Below are 25603 nucleotides of genomic sequence, written 5' to 3'. Positions count from 1 at the left end.
ATTGACAACATGAGGAAGGATAGGAGCAGAGGGATGGAGGAGTGAAGTGGTAAGGAAAAAGAAAAGATCAAGGGAGTGAGAAAATATACAAGGGAGAGATTTGCGGTATTGATATAGAGGAGAACAAACTAAATAAAGCAGATGAGATATGAAAGAGGAATGGATGATCTATCTTTTCATTTTAAAGGAAACTTATATTATAGCAATGCACTGTGGGCCTCCATCTCAAACACACAGACATACATACACAAACACACCCATAGGTGCTTGCATCAATCCTTCTCTTAAGTGTGTTTCTTACTAGAGGCTAAAGTAAGTGAGATGGATCAGTGGACACACACACACACACACACACACACACACACACACACACACACACACACACACACACACACACACACACACACACACAGAAAATGGGAGAGCCAATACTATTTTGCTGAATCGCACAACAGCGGGCACCGGGGCATTGAACTAACTGCTGTTTTGTCCGATCGATGCGGATCATGATTACCGTTGATCACCCAGCAGCTGTGTTGTGTGTGTGTGTGTGTGTGTGTGTGTGTGTGTGTGTGTGTGTGTGTGTGTGTGTGTGTGTGTGTGTGTGTGTGTGTGTGTGTGTGTGTGTGTGTGTGTGGGGGCTGGTATCATGGTGGGGGAACACATAAAGCATATTGAGCGAGAGCAATTTACCTGTTATCACCCAATAGTTCTTGGTTGCTGTGGACGTGTTGAGATTATGATATTCAAGGGCTGCAGAGAAGGAGAGAAAGACAAAGTTAAGTTATTAGAGAACTTTTTCAACACCACATTCATTTGGGGAAACAGGCTAATGCATTTTGTAAAGTGCATACATATAGTTCCTACTCAGCACTTTCCAAATAGTAAAACAATTTTCAAGGAGAAAGTATTTATTTTTGTATTTTCGCTTATTTCCTGAGGGCCTTTGGGATAATGATTATTTGATTTGATACCATAGACAGTCAACGAGACTGTCTATGGTGTGACATGACTTCAGACTACTCCAAACGCATATAAAAGCTCTGCCCTAAAGCATTTATGAGGTTTCGACTGTGGGAAAGCGCAACTGTGTATCTCTTTAACCGACTCAGACATATTTAGGCTAGCTACTCTGGGATCCTCTTTTCATCACTAATGTAACAACCAACTTTATTCATAATCCTTCATTGAAAATAACTAGATTATTTTTATATTGTTTGTGTCCAAATGTAAAGGTATAGACATGCCTTTAAATGCTCTATTGTTGGATTAACATGAATTACCTTGCTGACATTCACATAATAAGGAAACACCTCCTTTGGAGTCCTTTGTTTACTTCACTAACATAATGACATCACTATGTAACTCCTCCGCGTATATTGGCTAGCGCTCCAACAGATTGTATGTGATAGGCTAAGGTGGGAGAAATCTCTAAGCTGTTGATCAATCACAACAGGGCCAGCCAGCTAACCAATCAGAGCAGACTGGGCTCTGGTTTCAGACAGAGGGTGAGAAGAGGTGCTGCAGCACAGGCAGTATGAGACAAATACATAGATTGTTGAACATTAAAGCATGAAGACATGTCACAGTAGAGACACCAGTGTTTCCCACAAAATGTTAATACTTGGGCGGGCCGCCCAGGTATATTAAGGCCCGCCCAAGTATATTTCGGACCTTTTTTTATTTTTTTTATCCGTCCGCGAGCGACGCCATCTGCGAGTGATTAACTAATGGACAATGAGCCCTCGCTCTACGTCTCCTGTGCCTGTTCGCTCTGCGGTTGATTAACTAGGGGACAATAATCCCCCCCTGTTCGCTCTGCGATCGATTAACTAGTGTATGATCCCTCGCTCGACACCTCCTGTTCGTGCTGCCATCGCGTGGAGGGAAACGAGAAACGGAGAAGACGACGTTAATTTAGAAGACGCGGACACTAAGGTAAAGTAACTATTTTCTTCTTATTGTGTTGTTGTTTTCTGACTTTGGTAGGAGATTCGAATTATTTGAAGTTAGTGGCAACTAAGAGTGTATTTAACGTAATCAGGCCAACTTTGCTGCGTGCAAGTTACGTGTGCTAAATTAAATATAAAAAAGATTATAATTCGTTTTCTCTTCGGGCTATGCCAGTTAGAAGGACACAGATTAACTTTAGCTAAGGTTAGACTGTTAATTTCCCCTGCATTACTCCTCAGATATGAGTATTCAAAAATATTTTAAGAGAATACGGCGTGAGGATGAGGAGGAGAGACGAGGAGAGGAGGAGAGACCACAGGTAACTTAGCCAATGTTAGCATTTTGCTTGCAATGGCAATAATAAATGCATAAGTCTCAATAATGATATATGTCGGTTCATTTGACCTGAAATTATACAATTGCAGTCAACAGTGAGTTGCAATGCAGAGACCAAACTAGATTCAAGCTTGTTTTCAATTCTAGCCGGTGGTCAGTGAAGATGCTGGCACAACTAGTCAGAGTACTGAGGGAGAGGCAGCAGGTCCCTGTGTGGTAGAAGCAGCAGCAGGTCCCAGTGTAGAAGCAGGTGCAGGTCCCAGTGTGGTAGAAGCAGCAGCAGGTCTCAGTGTAGAAGCAGGTGCAGGTCCCAGTGTGATACAAGCAGCAGCAGGTCCCAGTGTGGTACAAGCAGGTGCAGGTGAACAAGCAGCACAGTTCCAAGCATCACAGACACAGACACAGACATAGTATAATAGCAAGGAGAACTCTACCATTTAAATGCAGTAATAACAATGCATTATTTTCAGATTCCAAGCATCGCCACTCAGGATGGAACCCTGATTAGCTCAAAATGCCACAGTTCAAGAATTGGCTCTACCTCACCCAGCATGGTATGAATGGCATTTGCAAGTTCATATTTGTAATAAAACTTATTTTTTGTAAGAATTAACATGTTTTTCTTTTTAAAAAGTAATGTTTTGCCGAATCTGCAGGCCACACAAGCCTCCAATAAAGAAAGGCCCCTTAAAACGGGCTTTCATAGAAGTTGGGATTCTTGTTTTCCGCAAGGATTATATCGAGCGCCACATCTCCTCAGAGCCTCATCAATATAGTGTAAAGCATCAGGTCTCACTTGCATCAGGTATATCATTTTTTTATGTAAAGCTAATTTCTGCAACCTATCAACCATGTTTGGCTCATATAATGAATGATGTCTTTGCCCTTGGTCTAGGCTACTCAGTGATGCAGGCTTTTGAGCCCACAGTTATTATGGAGCATGAGGCCGTCATAGGTGGATTCAAATGCCTTTACTGGCTAGTAAAGAACGAGATTGCTCACCACACCAACTACCCTAAGCTCTTAAGTTTAGCTCAGCTTTTGGGTTGTGATTACTTTGAAAAGCTGAAGGTAAACCTAGTACAAAATGATGCTTGTGAAACTAAGAACTTTAACCAGCTAAATGTTAAATGATCTCTTTTTCTCAGGTGGATCAAAGAAACAATTATCAATCACACAGAATAGTGGATGAAATGCTGGAGATCCTTGCAGAGATAGTAGAGTCGCCCATTTTGGAAGAGATAAGGTCATCTCAAGCAATCAGCCTAGAGGTTGATGAAACCACAGATGTATCTGTAAACCGCCAGCTGGATTTACATGTTAGGTGGGGTATTTTTTAAAGGAATGATGTGCATTTAAATAAAGGCCTAGTTAAACTTAATATTTATTAATATGTGTGAAAACCTATACATTTTTATTTTAGACACCTGGATAAAGAGGGTTATGTTTTCAACCACTTCCTTGACCTGGTAACTCTGGAAGATGGGAAAGCTGACAGCGTTGTTGCTGCCATCAAGAGTGTACTACAGAAGAAGGATCTCCCGGTAGACAGGCTCTACGGACTCGGGACAGACGGTGCAGCAGTGATGACGGGTATGGAGTTTATTGTTAAATCTAATGGATTGTGTGAAATGTGTATTGTCAGCTGTTATTAAAGGAAACAAAATGACGCCCTCAACACTGCATTTAATTCTTAAACTTAGGCCGTCTGAATGGAGTGGCAAAGCAGCTCACAGACAGTTTTCCAAAGCTGGTTTCTGTAGCGTGTGCTGCTCACAGACTAGCACTGGCATGCAAAGATGCCTCAAATGCTGTCAGGTATATGGCAAACTTCAGGAACCACCTGCAGGAACTGCACCTATTCTTCCGAAATAGTGCAAATAGGTCAGCCACACTGAGTGCTGCCGCTACCACTCTTGGTCTGAACGACTTGAAAGTCAAGGTGTGTTTTCACCTATTTTCATAATACTATTGTGGTGTCATATTATTTACATATATTTTACTTACCAGTGTTTCTACTTGTTGTTAGGAGGTGAAAGATACAAGGTGGCTATCGCAGCACCTAGCCGTTCAAAACCTCCAGAGGAACCTTCCAGCTGTGCTGGCTGCTCTGGCGGTAGAAGCGAGCACAAGGAAGTGCCCAGTGGCCAAAGGTCTATACACCTTCTGTGCCACATACCGCTTTGTGGCTGCCCTCTACCTTCAGGCAGATGTGCTGCCCCACATTGCAATGCTGTCCAAGGTGTTTCAGAGAGCTGATGTGAACTTTCTCCACATAAAGGAGCAGGTAGATTACAAAGAAATGCATTTGATGCTCCCAGTTATTTGCATTATCCATCCTATTATATTGTTGTCTTTTTCCACATTTAGGTGCCAGTCACACTTGTTACTCTGAGGAGAATTCTGGAGGCAGGCGAGACCCCACTCCCCGGAACGTTCCTTGCTCGCCTACACCAAGACTTGGACAACCCAGGTGGACTTGGGGCGTTTAGATTTGCCGGAGAGGAGGAGAGGATCAGGAGGGGACACAGAATTCTGGAGCGCCCCCGGGAAGATATGTGGGCCAGATTTGTCAGAGATGTAAATACATCCCTTCTTACTTTTACATTCCAATATTTATTTTCCTTGAACTGAAAAATGTATAATATCATTCCAGGTCCTCAAACCTTACATCTGCAGCCTGGAGAGCAACATTGAGAGCAGGTTCCAGCATATTGAAGTGCTGGGGGCCTTCAGTGTCCTGGGTCCAAAGGCAGTTACCTCAAATGATGTAACCAACATTTCAATGTTGCAGACCCTTGCCAACAAATTCATCCCAGGGCAGGATGCCACAGTTATCCAAGAGTGGACCTCCTACAAGCAGCATGTTCTTGAAGGAACATTTAAGGTTGGTAAATACTAAAATTAATATGAACTTGACGGTTAGAATTGATTGTTTTGACATCTGTAAATGTTTCAATTATACTGTATACTCATTTGCCCTGCCTTGGCTAATCTCTGAAGGACAAGACACAAGCTGAGATCATGCAGCTCCTGGCCAGTGAGAAGGACGAATGGGCAGAAATATACACAAACCTCAGCCTTCTCTCTTCAGCGGGGTTGGTCATCCCTGTCTCCAGTGTAAACTGCAAGAGGGATTTTTCTACGATGAACAGGGTAAGTGTCATTCCCTGTTGCATGTCATTCTGTATAGTTCATTTAAAACAAACTGTCTGTTTTACAGGTGAAAACTGACATGAGAAACCGACTGAAAGGGGAGCCCCTGGCTGCATGTATGCGGATAGCAGTCAGTGGACCAGCACCAGAGGCATTCCCATACACACAGGCGTTGGAGCTGTTCTTCAACAAACCCAGACGGATTAAGTGCTCTGACAAACAGTGCCATCTTTGTACAAAATGAATATTGCCATACAGTAATGTAAAGTTAATGAATAAACATGTTGTTAAAACTTGTTGTTTGTCACATGTGTTGCACGTCACAAAGCCCGCCCCGCGGTCCGCCCGCACCGCGCTCCGCTCGCAGCCCCCCCCCTGGCACCTTCCCCCCCAAGTATATTTCAGATCTGTGGGAAACACTGGACACTACATACTAATATGAACCTTAACATTCGCATCATATATCCCCTTTAAGTAATTCCCCACCAAAATCTAAATCGTTCAGAAGCATCCAAGTTTTTTTTCAATTAGCATCATTATACAGAACAAGGCATGATAACAGCACAGCAGGCTGTAACTTACAACAAAGTGAGTCTTGTTTTAAAAATACCATACTACAAAAATAACTGAAATGTAAACAGAGGGCTGATGGAACCGGAGGGCAGCTCGCCTGGTTTCTCCTCGGTGTTCCAGTGCTTTCTCTCTCCGAGTGCAGCAGCTAAACTAGTGTTGAACCGGAGGCTGGTAGCTCCTCTGCGCCGTGCTGTGTGACTGACTACAGCTGACAGCTTGTCAGCAGGCAGGAGACACTGCAGAGTGTGGGAGGACTTAAAAACTGAGCTATGACCGTGTTTCAATTATTTGACTGTGTGCTTCTTCTACCACAGATGATGAAAAGGTAAATAGGTTCACAAGACTCATGTCGGCCGTAAGATTAGGTTCAGTGATCTGGACTGTAATAGATTGATGAATAGTATATTTAAAGCACAGTATATTATTCCCCATGGGGAAATTCAGGTATATGTTGTTGCTATACACATTTACAGTTCAAATACAGACACTAAGCCTGAAATACAAACAGGCACAAAGTCATGTATTTTATGGAGAGGTGTCAGAGTAAAGGTCTGCTGTTTTTTCGGCAATATAAAAATCATGTGCAGTTAAGAAAATACAGGGACCCCAAGACTGTGACAAATCATTTAGTTATCCCCAGTATAACTTAAGGATATTTGTGTGCAGTTTGTAGAACAATCACATTAGTTAGTATTTTATTTTTAGTGAAGGCATTTAAGATGTGCTGAAAAAGGAGTTGGAAAACTTTGATTCGTCTACATTGGACAAATCGTATCAATGCGTTTTTGCACAGAACAAGTATCTTAGATTGTTTTATTCGACAGCATCCACATACATTTTAGATAGAAACCCCTTAATATTATGCCAAATATGATGAATCCTTTACTTAGTATAGGATACATAACATAGCAGGCACACATAAGTAAAACAAAAGAACAAAATATAAACAAGTACACATCTATGGTAAAAAATAAATAAGTAACAGCACTATGGAGATAAGTAAGTTAAAAAGAAATGTGTGTGGAAGCAACCACTAATAACATAAATAGATTGAAATAGTGTATCTATGGGGTATTTTCTGTCAAGTTTTGCCATGATTCATATACTATGATTTTCTTTTCTTTTTTTACTTTCGAAGGGTTTCTGTGTGCCCGGCCACAGATCTGCAGAGGAAGATATTTTTAATTGACCCCTGGCATTGGGGTTCAAATATAACGAACCCTCTCATGTCAAGTTTTTTATAACCTTTATTTGTATCTCTCACTGTTTACTTCTTCTCTCCATCCACTCCAGCTATCACCCTTTGTTTCTGCCCCTGATTCTCTACCTGTTTACGTGTCAGCCTGTTCATTTCCTAAAACGCTTGTTCCCTTCGTCTCCTCCCGTCTTCCTCAACCCATCATGCCTCTCTCATTCCGTCGGCCTCTTTCTGTGTCCTGCTCATCCTTCCACCTCTCTCCTCTTATCTCCCATCTGCCTGGTTCACCATCTGTCTCCACCTGACTCCTCCGAGCTGGCTGTCTGCCGAGAGTTGTGTTCAGCTCGAGTCAATGGTGTTGCGTTGTGTTTCTGCTCAGAACAGAATGTCTGCCTCCCTGATGCTCCTTCAGATTTACATTCACCAAGCTCCACAACAAGCTCCACAACAAGCTCACATAAATACTTAAGATGCTGGAATGTGAAGCTTCAGACGCATAAGGTGCCCTATAGAGGGTCAGTTCAATGGGCCGACAAATCCAGCACATTTGTATCATTACCGCTGCAGCGTTGGGGAGGAGTAGAAGAAGCTCTGGCTGAAAACTAATAATAAGAAAATGCACTATGACCGGTTTTAAGGGTAGGCGTTATCCTACATTTGTCTTACTGTCCACACACCCCATGAAAAGATGAAGAAGAAAGTGCTATCTCAATACTTCCTGACTTGCATACCCTTCACACCAGGCTTATTCATTCTTATTGATTATGTTAACATTGTTGGGGATGTGACTTAGGGGGTTCAGGGTCTTTTTTGGGGGGTAAAACCTTTGGCTTAATCCAATGTAATGTACTGTTATGTTCCACATGTGTCACACAAAAAAAGTGTTCTTTCTTTCTTGATTCCAAGCTGTAGACTTGGAGGCAGATGCCCGCTTTGACTCCTACAGATAGTGAAGGTCAACATGCCCATCAGCCATCCTGGTTCCAAAATGGTGGAACGAGCTTCCCATTGATAAAGACAGCACAAAGTCTTCACATTTTCCGTCTCAGACTGAAAACCCACCAGTTTTGATCGCACCTTGGCTAATAAAGGAAAAAATGAGATGTCTAAAGAACAGAAAGGGTTTCCATGGTGCTGCCAAATGGGTTTGGATGTGCCCATGTGAAGTGTGATGTTTTAGCCCATTGGGTGTTTAGAGTACGCACAAATAGATACTAATCTAATCTCACCAGGCTAAAATTAGCTCATTCAGGGGACATGGGCTACAGATTGCCCGGGGCATGATTCAGATGATAGGAACTGTACAGCTGTTTGCCCTTTTCATATCTCACAGATGGCTTCAGAGGCTGGAGTGGAATACAAACAGATCTCATGTGCTCCTCTTCCGGGACCACAGTTGGTTTTTATGTTTTTAAGTATTTGGAGTTCAATAAAACACAAACAATGTCTGTGTGTACTACTGCTATAATTGATGTTTACTGTAATTAAAGACTATTGTGTGTTTTTAATCCAGCTGATACTTGACAGACAGGAATATAATTACTGAGTGCTTATTTGACAAATGATAAAGAATACAAAATGACACTGACTCATTTGGATTATACCTACTGTGTGTTTTCCTCTAACATTTTGCCAATATAAAGTATTCCAGAAAAAAACATCTGCCTCCTTAAATTGTAATTTTTATACAACAATGTCTGTGACTCAAATATGTTTTATAATGTCATCCTGATTACATTTTTACAAAAATAAATGAATACATTTAATTGAACGTTAATCTGTAAGTATTTTTTTATATTTAACCATTATCTTTTCCTGGCTGAAAAACATAATGTATCAATCAACTCAATAAGAAGAACTAGACATAGACCAACATTAGCTTTAATTAAGAGTGGAGTTTAAGACCCTATTGTCTTACTTAGTTTGGAAAAAATTGAGTATGTTCAAATTAATTCTCATTTTATCTCTTTTTTGGTCTCCACCAACTCCTGAGGAAAAGACGTCTGGCTCATTAGCTGCTCCACTACACCCATCTGCTCAACTCTGACTTTATCTGTTGGATATTTGGTTCAGGGTAGATAGTATGAAGTGGCTTTATTAGTTAAAAACTTTGACCTACTGGTGCAGGGAAACAAGGTTGACAAGAGCAGCGAATGAAAACAGTAAAGATTCATATGAGCAGACCCAAACAATTACCTAAAATTAGCTAAAAAGCTGAGTAGAGCTGAGGAGAACTGCATCACTTGTGTGACAAAGCCATTCAAGCAGCTTTAACCAATCGCTGTAGTAGCCAAGCACAGAGATGTGAATCCCAAGCCTCATCCCAATACCCCTCTTCGACAACTCCTTTCCCTCACTCACGTCCCTTCCTTGCATCTTAGCTCCACCTCCGTAAGATGCGAGCGAGAGACACGAGGAGGTGACGCGAGGAAAGAGGAGTCCTCAGGTATTAATTGGGATGTCCTCGTTCACTCAAACGTCACTCTTAGACGACGTCTGTTAATGATGACATGTGCACAGCTGTATCCCCTCTCATCGAGCTTAACTGAATAACCCCTTAGAACCGGCCCATTTCTGGTTAAATATTTATTTAAATGAATGAATCTTTCTCTTGTTAGTCAAGGAATTCAATGTATGATGGTTGGTCCTGCCTTTGTGTTCCGTTTTGGTGTAAAATGTAGCCTACATTTAAATAAAACTATAATTATAGTAATGTGAAAGCCTTTTAGAAATTGCACAAATAATTCCCACGGAGCTGTGAGCACTTATACATTTAAGTGACGCTTTTCCACTCATCTTCCAGTTGTCGGTTTTCCTCTGTTGAAATCGACCAGCTGTGAAGGTGGGGGCGGGGCTTTTATACGCGAGTGGTGAAAACACTTCCGCGTAGTCTGCTCGCGTGTATCCTCCCTTTCGTCTCCTCCCTCACCCCTCCTCGACTCCTCCGTGTGCATTTCAGCTATTGGGACGTCCTTCAAAATGGCGTGTCTTGATCGATTTCCGGGTCAAGTCCCGGAGGAGGGGAAGAGAGGAGTCGAGGAGGGGTATTGGGATGAGGCTCCAGTCTTTGGTGTCAAAATGTCACGTTTATAGTTTTGTAGGTTTGGGTGTTTTTGCTGTTTTCCCTGTCATGTTTTCCTCTGGGTTATTGTCTGGTCCTTTTCCCTGTGTTTTTCCTCTTGTAATTATTTTCCCTGGTGTGTCTAGTTATCTGATTGTGTTCACCTGTGGCCCTTGTGTTTCTCCTCCCCTGAACGGCTGTTTCTCGTCTTGTGATTACCCCTCCCTGTATTTAGTCTTGTCTCCTCCTGTGTTCAGTGTTGGTGCTTCTTTTGTTCGTGACTTAGTTCACCGGAGAGTGATTTGTTTGTTCCAAGTTTACTCTAGACCTTGAAATAAAGGTATTATCTGCATTTGGGTCCTACCTGCTTCACTCAACGTATCAGAAAGCACCAACCACGAAATGGGCCCAGCAGATCCGTTCGAGCTGCAATTAGTGAATTTTTCCTTTTTTTTGGCTAACTGCTCGGATCGATGGAAGAGAGCACCCGGATTTCAGCAGCGGGAGGCTGTGTTGTCAGAGGCGCGCCAGATGGCTATCGAGAAACCAGGTTTGGTGAAGTTCTTACCTGGCTGGATTTCAAAGATCCTCTCGGTGTGTGATTCCCGGCCTGCTAGCCCAGGGCATGCTAGCTCCCTGTTTCCCAATTCCCAACCTGGCACCATACGCCTCAGTGGGTTCTGTCTGAAGTCAACCCGTGCTTCTGCCCCAGTTCCTGCTCCTGTCCAGGAGTCATATTCTGGAACCCGTCTGGCTTATGAAGGTCCACGGAGCATTCAGGCGGCTGCTAAGAGAAGGAGTCGCAAGGCCAAGCTAGCAGCTCGAGCCCCAAGAGCCATGGTTCCAGCCCCAGTACAGGCCCCAGCAGCCATGGCTCCATGCTCCAGTACCGGCCCACACAGCCATGGTTTCGTGCTCCAGTACCATCCCACACAGCCATGGTCCCGTGTTCCGGTTCCGTGCCCAGCAGCCATGGTTCTGGCTACGGAACCTGCCCCAGTACCCATGGTCTCAACTCCAGTCTCGGCTCCAGGACTGGCTTACCGGCCAACGCCAGCTCCCCGAGTTCTGTCGGCGTATCGGCCAACGCCAGCTCCCCGAGTCCTGTCAGCATACCGGCCGACTCCAGCTCTTCGTCTCCTGTTGGCTGTTCAGCCGACGCCAGTTCCCCGAGTCCTGTCGGCGTACCGCCCGACTCCAGCACCTCGTCTCCTGTTGGCTCTCCAGCCGACTCCAGCCCCCCGTGTTCTGTTGACGAACCAACCTTCTCAAGTCCCCTCTCAAGCCACTCCTCCAGACCCCCTCCACCCACCCTGCTGGACTTTGTTTTTTGGGACGTCTGGGATCTGTCCCTTGAGGGGGGGGTTATGTCATACTCCATGCCTTGTCCCGTTGGAGGTCCCGCAGACTACTCTTCTGCCGGGGGTCCTGCCAACCCCATGTCCTGAGCCGTTGGAGGTCCCGCAGACTACTCTTCTGCCGGGGGTCCTGCCAACTCCATGTCTTGTCCCGTTGGAGGTCCCGCAGACTGCTCTTCTGCCGGGGGTCCTGCCAACCCCATGTCCTGTCCCGTTGGAGGTCCCACAGACTGCTCTTCTGCCGGGGGTCCTGCCAACCCCATGTCCTGTGCCGTTGGAGGTCCCGCAGACTACTCTTCTGCCGGGGGTCCTGCCAACTCCATGTCTTGTCACGTTGGAGGTCCCGCAGACTACTCTTCTGCCGGGGGTCCTGCCAACCCTATGTCCCGTGCCGTTGGAGGTTCCGCCGACTGCTCTCCTGCCGGGGATCTTGCCGACACCGGCTCCTGCCCGGCCTCCGGAGCTGTCCGGCCTTCGCCCTCGTGCCCGGTCCCCTGAGTTCACCCGCTGTGGTCTTCACCCCTCCTCGAACTCTGTCTTGCCCCCAGGCCGTTCGCACGAGGCCCCCTCCTCGAACTCTGCCTTGCCCCCGGGCCGTCCGCCCGAGACCCCCTTTTTGAACTCTGCCTTGCCCCCGGGCCATCCGCCCGAGTTCCCCACCTTGGACTCTGCCTTGCCCCTGGGCCGTCCGCCCGAGTTCCCCTTTTTTAACTCTGCCTTGCCTCCGGGCCGTCCGCCCGAGTTCCCCACCTTGGAATCTGCCTTTCCCCAGGGCCGTCCGCCCGAGTTCCCCACCTTGGTCTCTGCCTTACCTCCGGGCCGTCCGCCCTCCACCCGTCCTCCAGACCCCCTCTACCCACCCTGCTGGATTTTGTTTTTTTGGGACATCTGGGATCCGTCCCTTGAGGGTGGGGTTATGTCACGTTTATAGTTTTGTAGGTTTGGGTGTTTTTGCTGTTTTCCCTGTCATGTTTTCCTTGGGGTTATTGTCTGGTCCTTTTCTCTGTGTTTTTCCTCTTGTCATTAGTTTCCCTGGTGTGTCTAGTTATCTGATTGTGTTCACCTGTGGCCCTTGTGTTTCTCCTCCCCTGCCCGGCTGTTTCTCGTCTCGTCTCGTGTTCGTGACTTAGTTCACCGGAGAGTGATTTGTTTGTTCCAAGTTTACTCTAGACCTTGAAATAAAGGTATTATCAAATGTTATCTGCGTTTGGGTCCTACCTGCTTCACTCAACTTATCACAAAATGCAGTTATTTATACCCCAACCAACCATCCTAACATCTAACTATAACTTTCAATGTAGCAAAGGATGTGGGTGAAGATAGTCCAGACCACAGCTATGTTTATTAAGCATTATATTTTAATGTATTTTGTGGCGACAGGGTTCAAATCTGACGTCCTTTCTGCTCTGAAAACCATGATATAGTGTGACATCCTTCTTTAATCACACAATATATACCGTAGTAACCCATCTATTCCCCTCAACATACACTAAGTCATGAATCATTCATTGCCCTGCAGTGGACCCAATGGTTCTCAGTAGTCTGGACTGATAAGGAACCCTACACATGGCTATGTCACTCTGTCTCAGCCCAGCAGCACACTTGGCAATGACTGAATATAAAATTAGCATAAAGAGAGTTATTGGTAATGTCCAAGTCTGTAGTAAGAAAACAATGAGCAGCAGCAGCCTTTTCACAGAGGATACTCTGTTGCTGTGTCTCAATTTGTACAATGTCCATAGTAACCTGCCAAGTTATAAACTGTGAGCATTGTACAGTGTGTCAATTTGGACTTTTTTGTGTTGTCTTAAATTGCACACTGCTGCTATGCTATGACGGGAAGTGATGATGGCCGATGTTAGCAAGTTAGCTAGCTAGCAACGTTGTCACTCATTGTAGTAAATCATTCTAGACTGCACAATTGACCAAAGAAAAACGTGACAGTGGCTTCTTTCCAACACCAGTATTGTGGTACGTTAAAAACAAGTGAAGAAATGTTTATAACATCTCACATGTTTAACTTTGGTGTGTTCACAAGTCCAACAGCAACAGTGGCACGTTGCGCAACTCAGTTACGTAGCCAATATGATTTTCCTTAAGTACAAGCAGTGTGCAAAAGGCCCCAGGAAGTGCCGGGCGTTGAAGCAAATTTTCAACAAATACTGTGTAATATCTTTGATATTATTGGACCCAAAACTTTTTTTTTTTCATTGACTTAAATTGGGAAAGATACGTCTGTAAATCAACATTTCATTTTCTTAAAGTAAATCAGTTACCCAGTACTAACAGTTGAACAGCCCTTATCATCATTAGGGCTCAAAAAAACATTTTCCCTGCATTCATTTGATTTAGCTGAGACCGGTGAATCAGAGGTGGGGCTTAAGGGAAATGACAGTGCGCACCCTCTATGGGCCCAAGTCCCCTGGTCCTTTTTGTACTTCTAGTCGGTCCATATTTGGCTTCATGCTTCACTGAGTAACTTTCAAAAGGAATGATCAGGGGCCCGCCTCCGATGCTTTGACTAGTTCTCTTTATACATCCATAGTAGTGTGCAGTGTTCCACACTATACTCTTGAAATGTTGAGTGTACCATCAGGGTACTCATAGTTCACTGTATTTTGCCATACTTTGCATTGGGTTGCACTTATGCACTCAAATTGGCACATGAAAGTACAGAAGTATGCAGATTGAGACACAGCACAGGTCGGGTTAGGTAATTTCCCATCCTCTAGCTCAAAATATCTCTGTTCGTTTTTGTCAATATTGTAACTCTTCACTGCTGGCAGCCATCCCACCTCCATCCCTGCCAGCTGAGCCTTTTAAGACTAAAATAAAGCTCTGAATGTAAAACTTTTTTCTGATTCAAGCGAGCTGCTCTGTACACTTGTTCCCTTTCTGCTGCTGGGAATCTTATACAAATAAATGGAACAGGTATGTGGGTTCAGCTTCTATCCCGCTGTGCTTTCAAGTTGAGATTCACATCCTGAGGGCAATGTTTGGGATGTATTAGAAAAAGTATAGCTCCCTCATATTTCCTTAGCAAACTAGTGGTGAAGATAAACATTTATCAGCAGATCCAAGTATATTAGTATGTTCTTTACCTTGAAGAAATATATTGCAATCAATGCAGAAAACAATAAAGGGAGAAAATAAGAGTCTCAAAAGGTCACCACTCCATAAATGAACATTGACTTTATAGGAGAGAGAATCAATGAGATACAAAAACATCCTTTATGAAATATGTATTTAGATATTTTCATTACTCTGTGAATTATTACAAATTAATCATAATTGCCCAGCAGTGTCTCAAATTAGATGATGATGTTCTCTGAGATTGCTTGGAGATACATCAAGTGAAGGAGTATCAAGCACTCTGAATGAAATGTCATTTGTTGGACAGAAATCATTAACTGTGTTAGACAATGCATTGAGTTTAAAGAGAAGCATGTATTTCAGGATATCAACATAGTTTTATGTAAAAATCACCTTTTTACTATACGTAAGAAGTGTATAGTTGTTAAAGTAAACACAATGTTGTGCTTGACCATTTTATTCAGTTTGACTCTTCTCATTTATTTGATTTAACAGCCCGGGTTAAACTATTAAACGGGGTAAAAATTGACGGATATACTAGATAAAAAGCCTACTAATAAAATGATGGTCTTCTAATATTTAAACGTAAATACAAATTAAATACTGCTTAAAACAAGGTCTTGGTTGCTGTGGCAGTTATGGCTCAAGAAGTCCAAACTATTGTTATGATCTATACTGTATGGCTGTGTCAAAATATATAAACATTTTATATACTATACATTTTTCTCTTTGTTATGCCTTTACAAATCTATAATTGTCAGAAGTCAATAAATGGCCGGATTTGGCCAAGGGCCATTCATTGAGTAGGTTTGCTCTAGATAATTTACAAAAAATGTTGAGCACATTTATAAGAACGTTTGTAGAACATACTGCAAAGGTGCCCTGTCGTTTTTTGGGTTTTTCTTTCACTATAGTGACGAACAAGAAGAAAGAGACTTGTAAGTAGGTCTGTAGTAATATTATTTGTATAAACCTATAAGAGTGTGAACAGACTCCTAAAAACAAGTGAAATCCAAAATGGTAACTAAAAACGTAAGTAGACAATGCTCTCAGGAAGGAATAAAGGATTTCTGATTCAGATTAATGACGCTCTGTAGGCTCTGTCTCCAGGATGCAGCCCAGCCCAGGTGACAAATCATCTAGAACAAAAGTTAATGGAAAATTCTTTTTTGCCTAAGCATCCCCTGCCAATGCATTTTCTTTGGGAAGTTTTTGACCACACATGGATGTAAACATTTCAGGACTTGAGAAGACTTTGTACTAAAAACAATAGTATGTTTTACAGATAACGCATTTTGTTGAGAAACACTTGATCTTAAAATAACTTTGGTTTGTTAAAAAGAAAACTTTTCAGGGCATCTTTAATGAAAAAATAATGCCTGTTGTACATAAGCAAACACAGAAGAGATGAAGGCAGGGATCACTGATTGTAACGTCTCCATGCAGAACCACAGCTCTCCCTTTACACCTTAAAAATGCATTGTGCTTGTACTCACGCTCAGCGATGACCATGGGGGGGTAGAACAGGAAGTATCCCACCAGCTCTGCGGTCAGCTGGTTGAGCAGGCCGCTGGAAATGGTCCCGTTGAGAATGGCGTCCTGGTTCTTCACCACGTACACCACGGAGACGGAGGGAGAGCCCGCCTCCTGATACACACTCTGGATCTGGGGGCCATATTAGAATGATTATTCAACTGTTTTTTTTTTAATGGCAAACACATTAAAGTAAAGAGACAGCATGAATCATTTAACCTCCATACAGAAATACCAAATGTTATGAAACCAAATGTCTATAAAGAATGCATGACAGAGCCCCAGACACAGCATGACACTTTGAATGAAAGTTTTTTCTCTGATATGACCTGCTCTGGAAAGAATGGGACTGAGTCACTGTTGTGTCTTCTCAAATGTGTTAGTTATGTTTATGCATTTTGTCTGTCATTTCCTGTTTTATTTTGTATTTACCTCTTGTCTTTCATTTCAGGCCCTGTTTCTTCCTCCCCCCTGTGTGTTTTTCCCGCCATCCTCAGTGTCTGCCCTGATTGTTTCCACCTGTTCCCACTCATCTCATGTTTAAATAGTCCTGTCTCTCCCCTGTCCTGTGTCAGTTCGTCTTGTTTGTTTCTCCAAATAGTCGTGCCATGCCTCAGCTCAGAAAGGATTGCTTACGTTTTTCTTAAATTCTCTTTTTGTTATGCTTAGTTTTTTCCTCCTTGTGAGTGCTTTTTGTTTATGCCAGTAGTGGTGGCAAAATGAAGCTTTGAATGAAGCATCGAACATGGGCGAGGGAAGTGGGGTGCTGAGGGCGCTGCAGCCGGCAGGCGGTGCGGAGCTCCCCTGTCTGAATTACATATTATTATATGAATGCAACAGAGGCAAGACACCAGACCAATCAGAGAGTTGCATGATTGAAGCTCGGCTGTGTGTGTGTGTGTGTGTGTGTGTGTGTGTGTGTGTGTGTGTGTGTGTGTGTGTGTGTGTGTGTGTGTGTGTGTGTGTGTGTGTGTGTGTGTGTGTGTGTGTGTGTGTGTGTGTGTGTGTGTGTGTGTGTGTGTGTGTGTGTGTGTGGGTGGGTGGGTGGGTGTGTGGGTGGGTGGGTGGGTGTGGTGTGTGTGTGTGTGTGTGTGTGTGTGTGTGTGTGTGTGGAAATAGCGGAGAGAGAGAGAGAGAGAGAGAGAGAGAGAGAGAGAGAGAGAGAGAGAGAGAGAGAGAGAGAGAGAGAGAGAGAGAGAGATATGCCAGCAGCAGGGACCGTGTTGTTAGCATCTGGTTAGCTAGCTGAAGGGACATAAGAAGCTGTTTGTTCCAAGACAAGCTGGATAAGGGTCCTCAGGTGAGCCAAAGGACTCTCTGAGTGTTTAGATAGTTCACTTTATTCTAAGTTACCTCAGTGGGTCTCAAACGGTTTGGTCACAAATTATTCAAAAGATTATTTCCGCGGCACACCTGCATATGATCTGATTACAGTTCTGTTTCATATGGATGTTGAGAGATGTATCCATAGATCTCTTAATGTTGCCCGTCAATCCTGCAGCTGGCCAGGCTGAGGTTCGCTCAGCATTTGTTCCATTTCGGTTGGCATCACCAGATAGATTTTCCGGGGAGTCTGGAAACTGCCGAACGTTCCTGGTCCAGTGTGATCTACACTATAAACACAATCCAGCGGCGTTTGTTTCCGAGGAAGCCAAGATCGCCTTCTTGGTCCCCCACCTCACCGGCAGAGCCGCGGCATGGGCCACGGCTGAATGGGCTCGAGACTCTCCCATATGCAGGTCGTAATCCGCTTTTTACGACACAATGAGCCGGGTGTCCGATCAGACTTCAACCTCCAGGGAGGCCACCCGGACTCTTATGCAGATAAAGCAGCACTCCTACCCTGTCATAGATTACGCCATAACATTTCGGACCGCAGCCTCAGACAGTGGCTGGAACACTCGATAGATGCGTTTATGAACGGACTGTCGGATCAACTCATCTGGGTGGAATACTCCCACAATACTCTTCCCTCGGCTTCTACAGGTCTCTCCCCCTTTCTAGTGCGACTATGGATATCAACCCCCTTTGTTCCCAGCCAACGAGGAAGAGGTCAGAGTCCCGTCTGCGCACGCCATGGTCCTACGTTGTCGGAAGGTCCGGGCCGGAGCTCAGCAGGCACTCCTTCGGACATCCGCTCGGATGAAGGCAGCAGTAGATCATTCCCTCCGTGCGGCTCCCGTCTACATACCGGTTCAGCGTGGCTGGTTATCAACTAAAAACTTACCCCTACATGTTCATTCCAGGAAGTTGGCACCAAGGTTTGTTGGTCCTTTCCCAATTCAGAACATTATTAACCCTGTCGCGGTGCGTCTCTGACTCCCCAGGTCTCTCAAGGTCCACCCCACGATCCACGTCAGCAAAATCAAGCCTGTTCAGGAGAGCGCCCTGGTTCCCGCCTCCCCGGATCATCGACGGGGTAAGGAAGCTACTAGCGGTCCGCAAACGGGGCAGAGGACATCAATACCTGGTCGAATGGGAGGGATACGGTCCTGAGGAGCGCTTATGGGTAGCGCACTTATCATTGATAAGACTCTGATCAGGGACTTCCAAGATTGTCGTCCTGATCAGCCTTGGCCGTCAGGAGTCGTCCCTAGACGGGGTAGGGGGGGGGGCCTTGCTTAGTTTTTTCCTCCTTGTGAGCACTTTTTGTTTATGCCAGTACCTACTCTGTTAAGAGGGATTACCTGATCTTTGGAATTAAAAAATAAATGTTGTTAAATTCAAGACTTTGTCTCTGGGTCGTGCATTTGGGTTCATCAGTTTCTATCGAGGTCATGACAGTCACCATAGTAAAGTGGATTATGATACGAGTAATTCCCATCCCTGTTCCTCCATGAGTGTTAATATTTCAGAGGAGAGTATGAATTATGAATGGAGCCTATATCTGCCTCTGCTTGCTGAGACCTACTTTATGATTATGATGGTGTGTGAGTGTGTGTGTATCCTGCAGTCATGAGAGTACCTTGACAGTCATAGAAAGAGACAGAACATTAGAACAAGAGACGCAGCAGAGAACAGAAGAGCTGAATGAGATTAAACAAAAAAGAGGAGAATGAGCTTTGATTGTGTCTCTGGAAACAAAATTCATTATATCATCGTCTAATTGCAATTTGCTTTCTGATTAATCTGACCTTTATTGAATAATTATAGAGCCATGTTAAGATTTATATGTGTTAATTATCAATAAAGCAGAACAACAGTGGTCGAAATGTAGCAGGCATATAAAAGATGTGTTGTAAGTGTCCAGAATCAGTAGCAGAGATGTGTTGTTCACATTAGCCTGATCACACGCAAATATGACATGTTTGGCTCTCTGAATCATTTCATTTCAAACCTTTATTTATCCAGGTGTATCCCATTGAGATCATTGATCTCTTTTTCAAGGGAGACCTGCTCAAGTCCTATACATATCCTCAGTAGCCCACCTCCACAGTGAGCCTGCTGTAGGTCTCCAGCACTTTGTCCTGAGCCTCGTCGTAGGCGTTTTCCAGCCTCTGCTCCAACATCTGGACGAAACTGCAGGAGTAGATGTTATCTGTCGGGCCGACGAACCTCAAAACTGCAGGGGGAATGATTGGAAAGGCAAAATTAGGGATTAAAGAAAACAAAGAGACAGAAAAAAGTGACTGTAATGTTGTATCGCATGTAACCGTATCATATTATATCGTTTCGTATAATTTCCTTGTTATTATATGACTTAAAATACCTGTAAAGAAATGTGTTTTGTGTTTTGGGCAGAGAACATGCATGTATAAACCAAGTCAATAAATAAAAAGTAAAAAAAAACAACAATAATATATAGTTGTTAAACCTCTCCTTTGAAGCATATACATTGTATGATCCTTCTAATACCCCCAAACCATGAGTTATGAATGTAAGTGAACAATCTAAAGGCTATAAAGAAGCTTGACTGATATATAAAGTACTGCGAAAGACTGAACATTTTTTGGCAGGAGAACCAGGACGAAAGTAAAAAGGCATTTTCCTCCAAGCCCATACAGCTTTGACATGCTTTATTTTTAAACACGTACAGCCTTCAACACTCACCAGAATTGGAAAATATCTTGTGGATACACCAAGAGATGTTTTGGATGCGATAAGTAGATTTTGAAAGGACATACGTGATTTAATGATCATAGCCATTTTGTTTTTGTGTTCTTTTGAAATGTAGTTAATCTAAAAAGTGTTATATACACTATGTCCCCACTCTCCCCTCTATCACTATTGTTATTATCAGTTTAAAGAATTTGGTAGCAAATGCATCAATAGCAACATAACTAGAAAAGGAAAAGAGAAACGATTTAGAAACTCCACAACACTCTATTATCCAGCAGTACGTGGAATCTGTATCTGTTTTAGGCATTAATGAAAGAATTGCTCCAGATAGACGCTTCCTGTGTGACAATAAACCTCAGCAGTGAAAAGAGGATTATCTCCACTATCTGGAATGAGAACAACTAAAATAGTCCTCGTCGTTCCGTACTGTGGCGGCAGGGTAAACAATATTGAGTCCATCAGCAGATTATAGAGGATGTTATTAATGTTGTCTCAGTCCTTTTTATTGCAGTCACCCTCCATTCTCTCCCCGTCTCCTCCGCTCTTTTTTCAAACCCCTCTAAAGGACGGAGATAGGAGCAGAGGAACAATATTGTGACCTAAATTCATACGTCGTAATACTTAATCTCCAAAAAAAGGCGATACGATTCTTTCACATCTTTCACTGGTCTCAGTCTGCACAAACAGCATTGAGCCAGTTGATAATCTTATGCAAATTGGGCTGTGGATAACGAATTGGTTTATACTAGAGTATTTATGGTTTATGACATGAACAAGCCCAGAAAGGGATTTTTATTCTCGCCTAAAGTGCCTACTGTATACACAGTCTCACATTAACCTGGGAATAGGTTTTACTGCAGTGTACATCACTCTACAGGCGAGGAAATGTGTGATTTGGAAATGTACCATAGCGCAGTTGGGATTACAGTAAATGGACATAGCACAGTCATTGATGGTTTCCAATTTTTTATTAAAGCCACTATGTTGAGGATGTGTGAATGTCTGAATATGGCAACACCCGGTGGTAGTAATATCAAAAGTCCCGACTGCACACAGGGATCTAATATATAATGCTGTGAAAGCAATTCATAAATTGCTGCAATTTTCACAACTGCTCTCTTGTTTTTCTAAAACATCTGTTATAAGAATAATTTAAAGCAATAATTGTAAAATCAGCTTATAAACACTTGGCTATTCACACATCCAGCAGAAAGAGCAACATAAGCAATCATTTGGAGTCTGCTCAGATAAGTTTAGTATAAAAATACCTTTTTGCTCTGCTTGCTCTCTAAAAAACAATAAGTGTCTTGTTGGCTGCTAGAAGTCAGCTCTATGTTCACCAGCTAACTGTTAACCATTTTCAGATACCTGTTGCTGCTTAAAACACGGTTAGTGAGCGGGAGTAAACATTAAACAGGCCCTATTATGCTTTAGGAATTTCTTCCTCTCCTGTAGTGTGTTATATAGGCTTATTTGCCTGTAAATGGTCTGCAAAGACTAACAAAAAGTGATCTCCCACACACTCCCCGCCCTGCCACAAACGATTTGAGTCTGGATTGGACTCCTTTTGACTTCCGTAACACTTAGTTATGTGTCGCCTGTATTTCCGAGGGCGCTGCAGCACAGGTAGTATGACAATGTTCAAGAGCTTTTTGAACATTAAAGCATGGAAACATGCATAGAGTAAATACAAATATGAACCTGAAAATGAGCATAACAGTGCCCCTCTAAGGTTGCACCCAATAAACCAAAACAAATAGCTGAAAAATACTCAAACCCAAAACTGTGGAGCTGCTTGATTATTTTCTCTGGGTTATAAGTTTAGCTTGTAAGAAATAGAATACAGATATTTTGTAAATACACACGGTGACTTTAACTCAATCAGTAACACTCTACCTAACTTTAGTGAGCTCATTGCAAGCTTGAAAACTGGCTCATCTTGAATTGTAAAATAGAAAAAAAATTCTCAGGTAGAACCTGTTAAGCCCCAAGGTCCCCGCCGGCCAACCCAGTCTCATGGCATTTCGTATTCACCAACACGATTTTCTCCTTTTTTTCGTGTTGCACAGCACGATTTTAAAAGCAATGTATTTCTACTGGTAATGTGTTTCGTGCCTGCAGCACGTCTTTTTCTCCGGTCGGGTCGTTGAAGACCGGAAGCTGTGTGGTTCATAAAAACATGTTCTTACTCAATATCAAGCCACAATTAGGCCTGTCACGATAATTAATTGTATTGGACGATAAATTTTTCTGGAAATTATTGCGATAAACGATAATATTGTCGGCGCCGTTTTAAGACCATTTTAGACATAATGATAATATTTAATAATAATTCAAGTATATCCTTTCAAACATAACTTTTTATTGAACATTCAACATTGCAAATGAAATGTGAAATAATATTAAAATATATAAATTATATATAATAAATAAAACAAATTAATTAAATTATAATAAATTAATTAAATCACACACAACCAAAACAATAAATTAAATAGAGTCAGGCTGGAAAACAGAGCTCTCTCGCTCTCTCTCTATATATATATATATATATATAAATAAATAAATAAATAAATATGAGCACACATTATCTCACAAGCAAAAAAAACCTCCTTAAAACAAGTCAAGTGTACAGTTCACTGTCAAAGACCCAGATTCCTCAACAGGCCATATCCAAATCTGTTTTTCTAAGTTTTCGAGCAAGGAACTCCAACATGTTTGCATTGTCGGGCGGGGGCTCTCCATCTCCAGCTGCCGTGTTTGCTCCCAGCTGGGAAAACGGAATGGGGTGGTTGTGTTTTAGGTGGTTTAAAATGCGTGGTATTGCCTGCTTTTGTCGCTACCTTTTTTAAACCAATGCGACACACCGCCCGGCTCATTCAAGTCCGTAGGTTCGCCTCGTTGATTTGGTTTGAATCCAAAATACTGCCACACCGGAGAATCGAGATGTGTAGTTAGGTTTTGTAACCAATTCCATTTCACTTTAAATTCCCCGCGAGTAAGTCACACGTTGTCTCCCGCTTGTCGCTATATTATTAATTTGGCTGCGACGCTGCTGCACGTGCACGCGGAGTGTCCTGACCTGGCTGTGTGTCAGCCCCGCCCCTCACAGCGCGCCTGGCAGCCACAGCGCTCCAGGCTAAAATGCTGGTCACATCTTTATGTAAACGGCAATTTATCGAGCTCAGAAAAGTTATCGAGTCCATTTTTATTTATCGTACGATAAGTCAATTTATCGATTATCGCGACAGGCCTAGCCACAATTATTGCTTTTATTTTAAATCGTATAATTTCTGACTTTTGTTGCCGTCTGTGAGGAAAATAAATGGGGCTCAGAGCCTCAGAATACTGAAATCTGTATTTTTAAATCTTTCCTTCTAATTTGTTATTCTTTTCAAAATAACACACTGTTATTTACTCACCAATAACACACAATTATCCTTGCTTTTATTTATTGGTTTAATTCCATAATCTCTGGCTTTTTTGGCGTACGTCAGGAACTGAATTTCAAAATAAAAATAACCGGAAACAGACGTAGACCTCGAGGAGTTTAGGATGGCCGAAGACACTACACTACCCATAATCCCCAGCTATCGTTTAGGACTACAGTCCCCGTGATTAATCTTTAAGCGCTGGGATTCGATGTTGGAGTGGCAGTGCGCCAATGTTACGCCGAGCGTCAAACAGCTGTTTGAAATGGAACAAAACCACGCCAGACTATCCAAAACTGGAATCGAACTCCCCCCCCCAGAACTACACATGCCTGCTATTTTGTTTCGCAAAATGTTCCATGGGACGTCTCTACTGAACGTTTTCGTCTTTCCCACAATTAGAAGTTGCCAGTATTAAACACATTGGTGTTATCAAATGTAAAACATTTAATTAATAAATGGGTGAAAATCGCTTGTGTCCATAATGCGCAGCATTAATATATACCCACGTGACAGATCATTGTTACTTTGTAATTCTACTCCACAATACAGAGGTTAACCTGATTGCCAAGTGCCAACAATCAGGAGAGATATTTGATAGTTGGTGCTTGAGAAGACTAAACATTTATCTGCAATTGACATGAATGGAAACGAGTAATAAAGTATATTCATTACTCGTTATTCTCTACTAATAGTTAATTAAAGACTGTATAATGGCTATTTTGCACATCCCTTTCAAGATTTCAAGATTTTCAAAGGTTATTGACTCATATACACAACTACGGTGCATGCAATGAATGAAAATCTTGGGTCACAGGTTCCTCAACAGCACATTACAAGACATCTATCAATATGTGTTTGTACCTCCACCATTACACTGTCATATTCTGCACATTTCTTATACTATCTACATACATAAGAGTATAATTCATATGTATAATATCAGATAAAATAAGTGCTTCAACATAGTTAACATTGCAGGAAAGCAATATATTAGACGTTAAGTACTTTGTCAGGCTTAATATTTATCTGTAGATACCCCCAAAGTTGTTTTCTTATTTAAAAGAGGACGTTAATCTAAAGTATTATTTAATGTTTAAATAAAGGTTAATTCGTTTTTTTTATAAAAAATTTTTTTCCTCCTATTAATATCTTTGTACATCCTGCTCTAAACTGTTTTATTGTAGAGATCACTTACAGTATCTTCTTGATTTTTTATATTCTATATTTCTATCACAGACCTTCTACTTTCCCCCTATGAAAGTATGTACTCTTAATATTTTTGTAGTCAAATATAACACATAAAAACAATAATTAAAAAACGTGCTTTAACCACTAGGCGGTGCACACAAGGTACACACAGCTAGAATAACTTTGTATTATTAGTGTAGGACACTTATGTATGTACAACATCTGAAGATGTGTAGTTTTATCCATGTTTTCACATAATTTTATAGCATATTGCTATACTATTTCAGACTCAGTATTTACATTCTTATATTCAAAGAAAATCAAAGTCCTTTTATATCAGCTGTGCACCGTTATGGTGTAAATATAACCTATCTACGAATTAGATCAAATATAAAAGTCATCCGAATTAAGGTTGATACTGCAAGGAGACGTATTGTGTGAAGAGAAATTGAAGATGTTGTTTAATTGTTGATATATTTATGGTCCACGTTAAGTATTCAGTTTGGGCGGCATTTCTTCCAGTTTTTCCAAAGGTCTTCTCATCAGGGCTCTATAAATAAAGAACTACAGCAGATCTGTAATATGTAATGCAGCCGAACCGTGTATTACAATGCCGTTATGTGATGACTTTCAAAGAGAAAAGCAAGAACACTCGGAATTA

At 42.4% G+C, this 25603-nt stretch overlaps 2 protein-coding genes across 6 annotated transcripts in view; one reads left to right on the top strand and one right to left on the bottom strand.

Annotated features, from left to right (window-relative positions):
• kiaa1549la (KIAA1549-like a) overlaps positions 1 to 25603 on the bottom strand; it is a 202899-nt gene that overhangs the window by 91349 nt on the left and 85947 nt on the right. For all 5 annotated transcript variants that reach the window (XM_079680850.1, XM_079680851.1, XM_079680853.1 and 2 more), the window contains exons 6-8: positions 19690 to 19823; positions 16225 to 16393; positions 694 to 753 (exon numbers count right to left, since the gene is read on the bottom strand). In XM_079680850.1, the coding sequence (XP_079536976.1) occupies positions 694 to 753; positions 16225 to 16393; positions 19690 to 19823 (363 nt within the window). The remainder of the gene's footprint in view (positions 1 to 693; positions 754 to 16224; positions 16394 to 19689; positions 19824 to 25603) is intronic.
• LOC307041160 (zinc finger protein 862-like) lies at positions 1964 to 5689 on the top strand (the record flags this gene model as incomplete). The annotated part of the gene is made up of 12 exons (XM_079684483.1): positions 1964 to 2494; positions 2546 to 2843; positions 2924 to 3094; positions 3185 to 3360; positions 3438 to 3613; positions 3713 to 3882; positions 3993 to 4231; positions 4319 to 4576; positions 4660 to 4869; positions 4946 to 5176; positions 5293 to 5445; positions 5513 to 5689. The coding sequence occupies exons 2-12, from the start codon at positions 2804 to 2806 to the stop codon at positions 5687 to 5689; spliced, it is 2001 nt and encodes a 666-aa protein (XP_079540609.1). The 5' UTR covers positions 1964 to 2494; positions 2546 to 2803.

This window comes from Notothenia rossii (assembly GCF_949606895.1).
Source record: "Notothenia rossii genome assembly, chromosome: 5".
NCBI classification, from domain to species: domain Eukaryota; kingdom Metazoa; phylum Chordata; class Actinopteri; order Perciformes; family Nototheniidae; genus Notothenia; species Notothenia rossii.
Note: the sequence above shows the minus strand (reverse complement) of the source record. Positions and strands in the feature narration are given on the sequence as shown.